Source organism: Cryptomeria japonica, chromosome 6, assembly GCF_030272615.1.
Source record: "Cryptomeria japonica chromosome 6, Sugi_1.0, whole genome shotgun sequence".
Lineage (NCBI taxonomy): Eukaryota > Viridiplantae > Streptophyta > Pinopsida > Cupressales > Cupressaceae > Cryptomeria > Cryptomeria japonica.
The window spans coordinates 579,874,393-579,889,102 of NC_081410.1; the positions used below are offsets into that span (position 1 = coordinate 579,874,393).

General features: G+C 38.5%; 1 protein-coding gene across 5 annotated transcripts in view; it reads left to right on the top strand.

Annotated features, from left to right (window-relative positions):
- Positions 1-14,710, top strand: part of LOC131056616 (ADP-ribosylation factor GTPase-activating protein AGD3) — a 218,142-nt gene that overhangs the window by 57,724 nt on the left and 145,708 nt on the right. For all 5 annotated transcript variants that reach the window (XR_009108732.2, XM_057990921.2, XM_057990922.2 and 2 more), the window contains one exon: positions 12,065-12,165. Coding sequence is in view for 3 of the 5 variants with exons in the window: in XM_057990921.2 (XP_057846904.2) it covers positions 12,065-12,165 (101 nt within the window). In the remaining 2 variants the exon portion in view is untranslated. Of the gene's footprint in view, positions 1-12,064; positions 12,166-14,710 lie in introns of those variants that run through there.

Consider the following 14,710-nt stretch of genomic DNA (forward strand, 5'->3'; position numbering starts at 1 on the left):
TTAATAAGTCATCAACATATAAAATCAATATTAGCATATCACCTTTATTTCTTTTGTAGTAGATATAAGGATCTGCATCATTTTTGGAGAAGCCCAATCCTGAGAGATAGGTGTCAATTCTTTCATACCAGGCCTTGGGAGCTTGATTGAGCCCATAGAGAGCTTTCTTGAGTCTACACACATGAGACTCTGCATCATGAATTTCAAAACCTTCAAGTTGCTCTAGGTAGACTTCTTCTGAGATCTCACCATTTAGAAAAGCTATCTTAACATCCATTTGGTGTACCTTCCTATAATGGACACCCTAGAATGCCCAAAAACTAAACCAACTGCTGATAGGAATTTAGTCAAACAGTTTGCATCCAACTCCTTATTTCTCTATTTAATGTTCAAACCCCATTAGGCTTCGGAAATGAAATGTTTGTTTGTTTTTAAGTCTTTATATAGATTTGAAATCACATAACATGAACTAGAAGGAAATTACAATAATATGCAACATGAAGATTGAACTACTGCGGATATGATATTATTTCTAGAATTAATAAAATCAAATACATAGCAGATATTTCAACTCGCTAAATACTTCAGCATTTTTGACATAATGTTCCAACAATGACTTCCCATCTTGCTGCTACAATAACATGAATAGTGCCGTGCTACAGTAACATGAATAGTGCTGCGCTACAATGGCGTGAATAGTGTTGTGCTACAGTAACATGAATAGTGCTGCGCTACAGTGCTGCTATAGTATTAATTAGTCTTCAATCAGTCCAATATCTTCATAAAATCATCCCTTAGAATGACATAAACATTTGGACAAGAAGTGAAGAAGGTATGAGCAAAAACACCAAATCTGCCTGTAGCTGGAGATGCACCCAATCTGCTTGCTAATGAAGCTGATAGCAATGGATTCCAAAGGCCAAACCCCAAAGGAATGACGTCTAGAATGTCACAAAAGAGGATAGATGTCCTCTAATGCCAAGAACGGATTTGCAACTCACACATCAATTTCTTCTCATATTCAACATGCCGAGTGAAGCCACAAAAGCTTCTTTTTATTCTTTCTCCAAGCGTCGACCCAACTCACTTGAGCAATGTGGGATAAAAGATGCGCAATATAAAACATATTAAAATATTCACTTATGTCTCCTTTGGGTGCCCCTTTGATTTGCACATATCCCCATAAAATAAATATTAAAGTAACACTTTAATATTTTACAATTAAATTAAATGTTACTTTAATAACACTTCAGGCATTAAAATATATTAGCAATCGGACTTCGAATAGTGCGAGTGATAGCTCGTCAGAAAACTCCCGCCGAGGAGTATCGAATCCAATCACCAAAGCTAGCCTCCGTTGTGTCCTGCTGACTTACTAAAAATAGTAAGTATGCTTGAAACTAAGTAAATCAAGTCCGTTTTAGCCCAAACTGGAAATGACTAGGCCAAAACACTCTAGGATCCCCTTAAACCCTTCGTTAGCCCTCGGGACCATGTAGAGCTAGGCTAATGCACATACACTTGGTCAACTGCTAAAGTGGGGACATTACAGTCCGTCCCCGTTGAAATTGCTTGTCCTCAAGCAATCTCAGTCTAGCCTGCTGTATCACCTGCTCATTCTCCCATGTAGCATCTTCCTTCGGCAGGTCTCTCCATCTGACCAAATACTCCTTCACTATTTTGTTTCTGAGTTTCCTCTCTCTGGTTTCTAGAATAGCCTCAGATACTAACACGAGCTTCCCCTCCTCATCCAAAGGGGGTAAATCTTCAGAAGGTACTACACTCTGACCAATGGTTTTCTTAAGCCTAGACACCTGAAATACATTGTGTACTCGACTGCCCTTTGGAAGCTCAAGCTCATAGGCGACTTCGTCCACCCTGCGAATCACCTTGTAGGGACCATAAAATCTAGGCTTCAGCTTCTCTGCTCCGCTCCTCTTGAGCGATGATTGCCTATATGGCTATAGACTCAAATACACCATGTCCCCCACCTCGAAACTGCGCTCTACCCTATGTTGGTGAGCATACAACTTCTGCTGATTTTGAGCATGCTGTATATTCTCCTTGAGCGCTCTCAGGATATCCTGACTATCCTGCAATAGATCCTTGGCTTTGGGCACTCTGCTGTCCCCCAAAGTCAAATCCATGAAGCTTGGTGCTTCATACCCATACAATGCCATAAATGGAGTCATCCTGATGGTCATGTGATATGTGGTATTGTAACAATACTCCCCCATGTGTATCCGCCTGACCCAAGCTCTCTGCTACGCAATCACATAGTTTCGTAAATAACCTTCCACCCATTTATTTACTATCTCCGCCTGCCCATCTGTCTGAGGATGGTAGCTCGTACTAGGTGTAAGATTTGTACTGCACAACCTGAACAACTCCTACCAAAAGGCGCTCATGAACTTTCTATCCTTGTCACTAACAATAAATCTCGGTAGCCCATGCAACCTAAAAATCTCTCTGAAGAACAAATCTGCCACCTGAGCTGCTGTGTAAGTAGAAGGAATAGCAAAGAAGTGAGCAAACTTCGTCAATCTGTCTACCACCACATAAATGCTATCTCTTCCCTGCACTCGTGGTAAACCAGTGATGAAGTCCATATAAATGCTTTCCCATTTCCTGTCCGGAATGGGCAAGGGCTGTAGTAAACCTGCAGGAAATGTGTGCGCATACTCCCTGACATACCTCTGAACATCATCCTTGAGCCCTCTCCATGAGAACCGCTCTTGGATCTGCCTGTAGGTCTTGAAGACCCCCAAATGCCCAGCTGTAGGTGCATCATGAAATGCCCTCAGTATCGCCTCTATCAACTGTGATGACGAAATCAAATAAACCCTGTCCTTAAATCTGAGCAATCCATCTATCACCTCACAACTATCATCCTGTATAGGACCTGAAATCAAACCAGAAGCCCAAGTATCTCCGACATATTCTGCTATAATCTTATCCCTCCAATCTCTTGTAATCTCTACAAGGGCACAAATGTGAGGTCTTCTGGATAAGGCATCAGCTACTACATTCTTCTTCCCTTTGACAAACTCAATGTCAAAGTCATAAGCCTGCAATTTAGTGACCCACTTCTGCAGCCTGCAATTCAAGTCTCGTTGGCTCATGAAATACTTTATGCTGTTGTGGTCCGTCTTGATCACAAACTTCTCTCCAACCAAGTAGGATCGGAATTTGGCCAAGGCATGCATGATGGCCAACATCTCACGATCATAAATAGAATAGCTCCTCTCCACACCTCGGAGCTTCCTACTCTCAAAAGCGATGGGGTGCTTCTCCTGCATCAATACTGCTTAGTTTGCTCCAACCCCATCACCTGATGGATCACAATGAAGCTCAAAAGGCTTTGTGAATTCTGGTAGAGCTAGGACTGGACATGAAGACATCACTTGCTTGAAATGCTCAAAACACCTCTATGCTGCCCTTGTCCACATGAAGGCCCCCTTCTTAGTAAGATCTGTCAAAGGAGCAACTGTCTGAGAAAACCCCTTAACAAACCTCCTATAAAAACGACATAAGCCAAAGAAGCCCTTAAGTTGAGTAAGGTTCGTAGGCGTGGGCCAATCAACAATAGCTCTAATCTTTTTAGGATCCACCCGAACTCCCTTTGCACTGATAATATGACCAAGGTACAAAAGCTCTATCATCCCGAACTCACACTTAGACTCCTTGGCATACAGTGACTCTCTCTCCAAAATAGATAGCACCTCAAGATGCTGCAAATGCTCCTCCCATGTCTTGCTAAAGACCAAAATATTGTCAAAGAAAATCAAAACAAATCTCCTCAATTGCCCCCTGAACACCTGGTTCATGCAACTTTGAAAAGTAGCAGGAGCATTGGTTAGCCCAAATGGCATAACCAGAAACTCGAAATGACCATAGTGACACCGAAAAGCTGTCTTCTCAATGTCCTCTGCCTTCATACTGATCTGATGATACCCTGATCTCAAATCTATCTTTGTGAAGAAGCATGCCCCATGTAGCTCATCTATCCTCAGAATGGGGTACCTGTTCTTAATGGTTTTCTTGTTCAAGGTCTTGTAGTCAATGCACATGCGCATTGTTCCATCCTTCTTCTTAACCAAAACAACTGATGAAGCAAAAGGGCTTTTGCTTGGCCTAATGTGCCCCATCTCCAACAACTCCTTGATGGCTGTGTCTATCTCATCCTTGTGTTTCTTTGGATGATGATAAGGCGTGATCATAATGGGCTTAGCTCCCTCTTCTAACTCAATGACGTGCTCTATCCCCCTATGTGGTGGAACACCATGTGGAATACTGCCAAATACCTTGGCATGTCTATCAAGGATGTCCTGCATATCAGGCAGATGACTATTAACTTGTGGCTCTGGTGATGTTGGCATAATCAAGCACTCCGCTGCCCACTCAACATCATCATGTCTGAACAACCTCTCCATCCTCCTCAAAGAAACTACCCTACAACTGCCATCTAATAATCCTCTGAGTACCACGGTCCTGCCCTCATGCTGGAACCTCATCTCTACTCTCTCCATATTGAGAGTAAACTCTCTCAACGATGCCATCCAAGTCATCCCTAAGATAACGTCATAATCACCCATGTCCACAACATAGAACTCATCCTGGAGCTCATAACCATCTCCCAATCTGATGCGAAGATTTGTAATCTTCTGTGTGCATAGTAACTTGTGACCACTAGCTACCATGACTCGAAATCTTGAATGTTCTTCAGTTTGCCACCCTCTCCTAGCCACTAACTGTGAATCTATGAAATTATGTGTGGCCCCAGTGTCCAAAAAAGCAACCACCTTCTGTCCCTGTATGGTGCCACGCACCTTAAAAGTAATTGCCTTTTGAGCACCTGTCAATCTAGCTAGGGACTTCTCATTCCCTGAACCCTCAGTGGCACTGCTCTCACCATCAGACTCTGACTGCTGCTCCTCATCCTCTGACTGTGACTCCTCAGCAAAGAAGCACTCCATCTAGTTGGCCTTAGCCTTCAGAGGACACTTGTGAGATAAAGCCCACGGTTCCCTACACTGAAAACATAGTTTTTTCCACCTCAACTCGTTCAATGTCTCATCGTCTAACCTCTTTGATTCTTTTTTTTGAGGCTGAGAATCCTTATGTAGACGTTTCTTATCCTTATCCTTCTTGAAGTGTGGATCCTTAGGAGTGAACTTACTCTTAGAAGCGGAAGGTGCAAGATCTCTCGCCTTTCGAATGGCATCCTGCAATGTGAGGGGATCATGTCCCTTCACCCAATCACGAAGAGGTTCTGACAATCCATTCACAAACAGTACAATCAACCTCTTATCTGAAATGTCTGTAACCAACACTGATAGACTCTGGAAATCTGAGATGTAACCGTTGATAGGACCTCACTGTCTCAATTGGGCTAACTCCTTGAAATGGAGTTCAGGATCCTTCATATCAAACCTTTCAATCAACCTCTCAGTGAACTCTGCGTATGTGTCTATTTGGTTATGGCCCACTCGTGTGCACTCCCATCCAAGTGCAATGCAACATACTTAATCGCATCCTCCTCAAGCATGGGATTAAGCTGGAAATAAGTATCTAATTTCTGGACCCATGTCCGTGTCGAAGCCTTCCTTGTACCATCATAGTATGGAATAGACAACTTTCCCAACTTCTTCCTCATCTCATAATTCTATTGTCGGTTTCCTCTCATGGGCATATTCTTGAGTCTAACATCCATATATTCCCTGAATGTCATCTTAGCCTGTAACTTAGGGCTAGAGTTCCTCCAATCATCCTTAATCATATCTTGAATCTCTTGCTGTGTAGGACTGGCATTATTCTGGTCATTCTGTCTCGGAGGAAACTGTGGCATGAGTGGTCTCGTAGTAGAAGAACCTGCTCTAGCATATGTCCTGGTTCCCCTGTTAACCAATGTGTCTCCATTACCTCCATTACCCTGTCCACCTCCTTGGTTAGCATTATTACACTGATTGGTATTATTACCTTGGTTACCATTATTACCTTGGTTGCCATTATTACCTTGGTTGGCATTATTGCCTTGATTTGCTCTCGTCAAATGTTGTGTAATGGCTATAGCCATCTGCTGCAATGTAGCCTGGAGCTCCCTCTGACCCCTAGCAAGATCACTGAGCATCTCCCTAGTGCTAGGTTCTCCCCTTTTCCCATCTCTGTCACCCATGGCTGGTGCTGAAAAAGGGTCACCTTCCTCTTCAATCTCTGGTGAATTCTGTAAGTTTGGGTTTGACTTGTTTCTCCTCAAGTAATACTGATGTGCTGGACGCATGAAACCCTCACAGGATGGCAGGAAAAACAAGCTCTGATACCACTGTAATGGACACCCTAGAATGCCCAAAAACTAAACCAACTGCTGATAGGAATTTAGTCAAACAGTTTGCATCCAACTCCTTATTTCTCCGTTTAATGTTCAAACCCCCTTATGGCTTCGAAAATGAAATGTTTGTTTGTTTTTAAGTCTTTGCATAGATTTGAAATCACATAACATGAACTAGAAGGAAATTACAATAATATGCAACATGAAAGATTGAACTACTACCGATATGATATTATTTCCAGAATTAATAAAATCAAATACATAGCAGATTTTTCAACTCACTAAATACTCCAACATTTTTGACATAATGTTCCAACAATGACTTCCCATCTTGCTGCTACAGTAACATGAATAGTGCTGCACTACAGTAACGTGAATAGTGCTGCGCTACAGTGGCATGAATAGTGTCGTGCTACAATAACATGAATAGTGCTGTGCTACAATGCTGCTATAGTATTAATTAGTCTTCAATCAGTCCAATATCTTCATAAAATCATCCCTTCAGAATGGCATAAGCATTTGGACAAGAAGTGAAGAAGGTATGAGCAAAACACCAAATCTGCTTGTAGTTGGAGATGCACCCAATCTGCCTGCTAGTGAAGCTGATAGCAATGGATTCCAAAGGCCAAACCTCAAAGGAATGACATCTAGAATGTCACAAGAGAGGATAGACGTCCCCTAATGCTAAGAACGGATCTGCAACTCACACATCAATTTCTTCTCATATTCAACATGCCGAGTGAAGCCACAAAAGCTTCCTTTTATTCTTTCTCCAAGGGTCGACCCGACTCACTTGCGCAATGTGGGATAAAAGATGTGCAATATAAAACATATTAAAATATTCACTTATGTCTCCTTTGGGTGCCCCTTTGATTTGCACACATCCCCATAAAATAAATATTAAAGTAACATTTTAATATTTTACAATTAAATTAAATGTTACTTTAATAACACTTGAGGCATTAAAATATATTAGCAATTGGACTCCGAATAGCGCGAGTGATAGCTCGTCGGAAAACTCTCGCCGAGGAGTATCGAATCCAATCACCAAAGCTAGCCTCCGTTGTGTCTTGCTGACTTACTAAAAATAGTAAGTATGCTTGAAGCTAGGTAAATCAACTCCGTTTTAGCCCAAACTGGAAATGACCAAGCCAAAACACTCAAGGATCCCCTTAAACCCTTTGTTAGTCCTCGGGACCATGTAGAGCTAGGCTAATGCACATACACTTCGTCAACTGCTAAAGTGGGGACATTACACTTCCACCCTTTTGCTGTTGCAATGGCTAATATAGCTCTTACTGATTTATACTTGGCAACAGGTGCAAAAGTTTCTTCATAATCTATTCTCTCCCTTTGTGAGAAGCCTTTGGCTACAAATCAGGCCTTGTGTTTTTCAATGCTGCTGTCTGCAACATGTTTGATCTTGGAAAGCCATTTAGATGAAACCACAGATTTCTTGGTTGGCCTAGGAACAATCTCCCAAACATCATTTTTCATAATGGACTGATACTCTTCAGACATGGCATCCTTCCATACTTGATGTTCAAGTGCATCTGATACATTGTTTGGTTCGGCTTTAGAGAGATCATTCATAAGGGCAACATAGCTAGTGAATTTATTAGGCCTTTTGCTTTCTCTGAAGGTTCCTAAGGGAGCAACAAACTTCTGAGCTTCTTCTATAGTTTTGGTGGCCCATAGTGGTCTTTTCTTGAGGTTCTCTCTAGGTGGACTCTAAGTTTCACTCATAGTTTCCTCAGGATTCTCCCTCTGAAGCTCAAGAGTAGGATCTCTATCTAAGCTAGGGTTGAGAATAAATACTTTAGGATCTAGAGGGCTTTGGGCTCTTTTGAAGGCTAAGTTTTCTTCAAAGATCACATCCTTACTTAGTTCAATATTCTTTTTACCAGGTATATATATCCTGTAGGCTTTGGAGGTTTCACTATATCCTACAAAGATTCCTCTTTTTCCAGAAGGCTCTAATTTTAATCTTTTCTCCTTAGGTACATGAATATAGACAGGGCATCCAAAAATCCTAAAGTGGCTTATATCCGGTTTTGATTTAGTAAAAACTTCCTCAAGGGTCTTATCTTCAAGATGAGAGTGAGGACATTTGTTTTGAATATATACAGCAGTGCTAGTTGCTTCTGCCCAAAGATTGATATTTAGATTTTGATCAAGAATCATAGCTTTGGCAGCTTCAACGATTGTCCTATTTTTCCTTTCTGCTATCCCATTTTGTGAGGGTTGTAAGGTATTGTTAACTCCCTCTTAATCCCTGAATTTTTACAAACTCTTTAAATAATTTTGATGTGTATTCCCCCCCATTATCAGTTCTTAAGGTTTTAATTTTGTTTCTTGAGTAATTTTCTGTTAGTGATTTGAATTCTTTAAACCTGTTAAGGATCTCTTTTGATTCTTTACATTTCAAAAAGTAGATCCAGGTTTTCCTAGAGTAGTCATCAATAAATATTACATAATATAGAAACCCCCCCAATGAATTTACAGACATAGGTCCACATACATCAGAATGAACTAACTCTAAGATTTTACTTGTTTTCCTAGTACTACTCTGAAAAGCCCCCTTAGTATTTTTACCTAGGGCACATCCTGTGTATGCCCCTGAATGATATTGCTTTAGCTTAGGTAAACCTGTGACAAGGTCTCCCATTGATGATAAAGCTCTAAAATTTAGGTGGCCTAGTCTTCTATGCCAGATTTCATTGGCATCTATAGTTTCATGAATTAGGGCTAAGTTGGGCTCTGTGCATAGCTCATACAAGTAGCGTTGTCTTTGACCAATTGTTTTAGCTTTCTTGATGGATGAATTCTTTGGCCAAGCCAACACTTTGTTGTCCATGAAGGTCACTCTGTATCCATTATCCTCCACTGCTGATATTGAGACAAGATTCCTCTTAATGCTTGGAACATATAGCACTCCTCGAAGTTGTAATGATACGCCCGACTTTAGCTTGATGGTGCAGTTTCCAACTCCTTTGATCGGGTGTGTAGAGTCATCTCCGATGGTTACCTCCTCATCATTCTCCTCTTTCATGGAGTCTAGTACTTCTCTGAATCCTGTGATGTGTCTGGATGAGCCACTGTCGATCACCTAGGAGTTCACTTTGTTTGATGCTTGATTTGTGAGTGCTGAATAGAGAACATACTTCTCGGAGTCCTCTTACCCTTTTGATTTTCTTGTTTTGGCAAATGTGGCTTGTTTAGCTCTTTCTGGACATTTGGCAACATAGTGCCCAAGTTTGTCACATCTGTAACACTGAATTTGAGAGAGGTCCTTCTTGGAGGAGTTCTTGCCATGATGACCTTTTCTCTTCCTGAATTGCTTCTGCTTGCCCTTTTTGTTTGACTTCGTATTTAGAACTTGAAGATCTTCATGCATATTCTTTTGTTTGATCCCTTTCTTATTTTGCCTTGATTCCTCTTGGAGACAGTCAGCCTTTAGCCTATCGAATTTTGGAAAGTTATCCCTTGCACTGATGCCTTGGACGAATGTTTCCTAGATACTAGGCAACCCATCTAAAGCAATGAGGGTTAATTATTTGCTTTGGATCTCATATCCAAGGGTTGCCAGTTCATCCCTTAAGGTAGATATTTGCATGAAGTAGGCATTGATTGATTCTCCTTTTATCATGGCTATATGATATATCTCTCTTTTTAGAGCCAAGGTTCTACTGGCATTGGATATCTCAAAAGCGTCTTCAAGTGCTTTGAACATGTTGAAGGCTGTTTCATGTTTCTTTATAATGGGCATTATATTGTTCCTTACCCCATCAACTATGATTTTGATAGCCTTATCATTTCCTTCTCTCCAAATTGCTTTGTCAGGTTCAGTCTCAGGTTCTTTAGTTTCAATCTTTACAAATGATTCAACTTTATTTTCTTTTAGAATCATTTGAATTCTGAATTTCCATGCGGAGAAGTCGTCGCCCCTTGCGAGTCTGTCTTCAAATCTGATAGCGCTAGCCATTGATAGGATTGTGATGTTGAATATATACTTGATTTGAATTTTACGTAAAATTGAATAGCCTCAGGTTCGATTTAACTATAGCTCTGATACCACGTAAATGATGTTCAATTTACATTCAATATCCAAGTTGTATTCTATTAAAATAATCTTGTTATATATATTATTGACTTAATGTATGAATCTGACTATCTTCTTGTTTGTGGCAGGTGAGAGGAGCATTTAATATTTTCTATGTCCTATCTCACAAATGCCACTCAATATAAGTATATAACAAATGGGGTGCGGTCAAGCAATGCCTTGATCGGTTATGACCGATCAAGACATTACTTGATCGTACCTCTTTGTTTATACTAAACAAATGCATGTTCCATGTTAATACCAATCAGTGTGCAAGTATTATAACAACCGATGTCTATCGGTGTTCGCACAATGTTAACAGCCGATAGTTATCGGTATGTTAGCCTTAACAACCGATAACTATCGGTGTAGGCTTAACACCCAATAACTATCGGTAGCCTTTATTATAATGCCACCCGATATTAATCGGTGTTTTGATTTAATCATTTACTTATCATTATTTATGTTAATCGATATAAATTTAAATACAAGATTTATAAATCGATGAACATGAACAAAATACATAGTATGATTATCAATGAATAGGTTTATATGCAAAATGTAGAATGGATATCAAAGAGGAATTAATTGCTTGAACGCTTTATCATAGTTATCGATATGATAAATGATTGAATGAGAGACTTCATTTATTTCTCATTCAATCATTTATCTTACCGAAGCTATCTTGCATTAACAAATAAGACCTCAAGGAGCAGTTAGAACACCTTGAAAGCTCTTGTAGCAGCAACTGGATTCATTTTAGTCAATAAAAAAGCCCTCCAGGCAAGGCATTGGACTCTTGATAGGCCAATTTTGGCATATCATTGTTCAATTCCATTATTTATTGGCATTCGTGAATTGCTGTTTTAAAATCAGTCAATCTGAAAATTTCTTTCTAGTCATTAGTTCATGTTTTATCATTGTTGTTTAATTGCATTGTCAAATTCCCAAGGCATATATATATTACAAAACACAAAAAATGCGTAAAACCTCAAAAAACAAACATATAAAACCAAATTCCCCTACTGCTGGCCAAAGAGATCAAAATCGGAAAACTAAATCAGATTGCTTTGATCAGTACTTGGCATCTTCCAATAGAGATTGTATGGCATATTCAATTGGTTAATTTAATAATCTAGCTCATAATTAAATTAATTTTGGGGAAGTGGATTTTATTTGAACAATGGAGTAGAAAATTTGTAGTGAAAACTTTAAATCTCTAATGCACATGTTTTCTTCTAGATAATCACAGATGCAAAAGCAATGTTGAAGATCTGGGTCTACTCCATTAGATGTTAAGAAGAGAAGTTGGAAACAATTCAATGCAGTACATTATGAAAGAGTCTTAATCAAAAAAGCAGAAATGAATGTTTCAGCAATGGCTTACATAATTAAATAATGCTCTCATTCTCACTGAAATGTAGAAAGGCAGAACTGTTTTAATTCTGTTTCCTTATTAATGAGGGGTCATATATTTTGTGTTTTTTTAATCAAAAATATCTGCATATATGCTTGATGATAAGTCCCTTTTGATGTTGCAAATATATAATTTTCTATCCATGGTCTCGAACTTATTATTCACTTCAAAAAGGCTTCGACATTTATGTCTGTTGTCATATTTATTTTGGCTGCAGCGAAGGACTTGGAGAAGCATATGATGGAGACATTGCTTTTGCAAGTTCTTTAGAAACATTTGGAGGGGGACATGATGACCCTATTAGCATAGCTGTTGGAGGTAGTTACATCTTTACTTTTTAATTCTGGCTTATTTATCCTTTTTTCTATCATCACCTACTGAATTCTCTTGTTTTTGAGCAGTGTTTTAAGTAGCCTTGAATGCATTTGGTTTGCAATGACAGCATAAGTCATATTTTTATTTCCCGCTAAGATTATCGTTCATGCTTACTTTTCTTTTCCTGATTTATACTTGAGACTAATTTGATTATATTGTTTGGATTATTTATGATCAGGAAATTCTCTTTTCAAATGCCAAGGTCCTTTTCCTTGTTCTCTAACGAATACTTGTGGTGGTTGAAATTGTTTTTTTCTTTTCTTTTCTCGCTATTAATTAATCATGGTAGAAAAGTTACTTGATGGACAATTTTTGAAGATCAAGCAGGCACCTCTGCTTTTGCACTGACCTGCAAAGGGTCAACATGCATTGCAGACCTACTATGATATTCTGATTGATCCAAGATAAGTTGAGCTTTTTAGCTTTAAAGAAGAGTAAACTCCCTTAGAAGTGGATGTGGATTTTCTTTCCAAAGGAAATAAATTTTAGGAAGCCATTAATTTTTTCTTTTTGTTGAATATGATCCCTGATCATTCAAATATCTCTGCTAGAGCTCCTTTAGAATGTAGGAGTCTCACAAAGAGGTTGTCACATTATGCTTGGTCTTCTACCAAAAGATTCTAGATGTTTTGCAATGCTGAAAGGTAGCATTGTTTTGTCTTGCTGGCATGTGACATGAGAAGCATATGTAAACCCTATCTTATATTGGCTGCTAAACGATTGTGAAGAAGTAACCAACCACCCACTGCATTCTGCTTGAAAGTAGATCTTATCTTCCATCAAAACCTTGACATTTATGCAGCCATATTTCTTCAGCGCTCAAAGTACTTCACTTCTTATTTGGCTGTGAGGAAACAAGAAGTTTATTGCTAACCTTGTCAAAGAGTTCATTTTTAGAGTAATAGTAGAAAAGTTTACCATTATCAATTTCTAATCTCTCTCCAAACAAGCCTTAGAAAATACATTTGCATTTCAAAATGACAATATCGAGGTATAGCACTATAGAAAGAAAGAAAATGTATTATTATCCATAAATGACTGAGAATAGGTCCAATGGACTGTAACTAACAGCAGTTAAAATAGTTAGGAACTAGGACAAAAATAGGGGCCCTAGATTTGGAGCAAATGCAAAAAAGCAAGAAAAGTAGGGGAAAACAGAGGGAAACACATAGAATAACCATAAGAAACAAAAAGCTAGCTCCCAATAAGTTCAAGTATAAATAGATGTGCAAGGGAGGACCTTCCAAGTTGTAGCACATCAAGACACCTTGATCAAGAACAAAATATCATACAAAATGTTGATGCAAAAAGTATATTTTTTCCCTCATCTTGATGGTGGATTACTTAGTACAATCCAAAGCATAGTAAGAAAACTTAGTGAGTACTTGATTGACTCATTGAAACTTGGGAGTTTTCCAACTCACCATGTGAAATCAACATGACTCGAGTATTGAGTTAGGGGTGAGTTGTCATGTTCCCTCCTTGATTGTTATATATATAATCTAAACCAAGAAATTATTATTATTAATTAATATAATATTTAATAACAAATGATTATTTGGAATTATTAAATATTTACTTTTTAATTAATATTTATATGTCAATTATAATATTCTTGAAATATTTAAATTAATTTTATATTACACTGTAATTTCTCATTCTCAAACCAATATTGGATAATAAATAATGATAAAATAAAAATATGAAAGGCTAAACAAAGCATCGATTATTAAAAGTTTAGTGACTTGAATGAAGATCAAACAATAAATTGTTAGTAAACCAACCACATCATAATGTCGTAACCTTAAGGACATCGATTACATAAATAAAGAGACTAATGGGGATCGATCATCCTAAGGAAGAAGATAGCAACTTAATTGATGACTAAGATTATCGATTTACAGAGTAAGTAACAAAAAAGGAGATTTATGACTTCGATTAGTCAAATAACCGTTAATTATGAAAGATGCTATTTGTTTATGGTTATAAATGTACCGATTAATAAATTGATATGGCAGCCATCATTCAAACCAATGCTAATTACATTGTGGATCAAGGGAAGAGTATTAATCGATAATAGTTATGAAGAGGCATGCCAATAAAGGATTTATTCAAACGATTTAAGTGAGAAGAGATACGATTTAGAGGATAATGACAGGGATTAAAGATAAGAAGGGAAATGGTTAGGAAAGGACGTGTCTCCTTAATCACATCCCTCTAATCATTAAAAAGACAATTGAATTCAATCTGAATGGGGGGGAGATTTATCGGGGTTCTAAGATATGTATTTATAGAGGGGTACACTTGATGGAGTAATTGCCTTTGGCATCAATCAGGTTGTACAGTTCGTAGGATTTGAATAGAAGTAGGAAACAATTTCAAAGCATCGCTCCATCTCATCAACAAGGCCCATTGAACCGGCCTATACCAATCATCCATTGGACAAATCTTGTGAATCTTAAATAAGGAACCAGTATCATAGCACCCT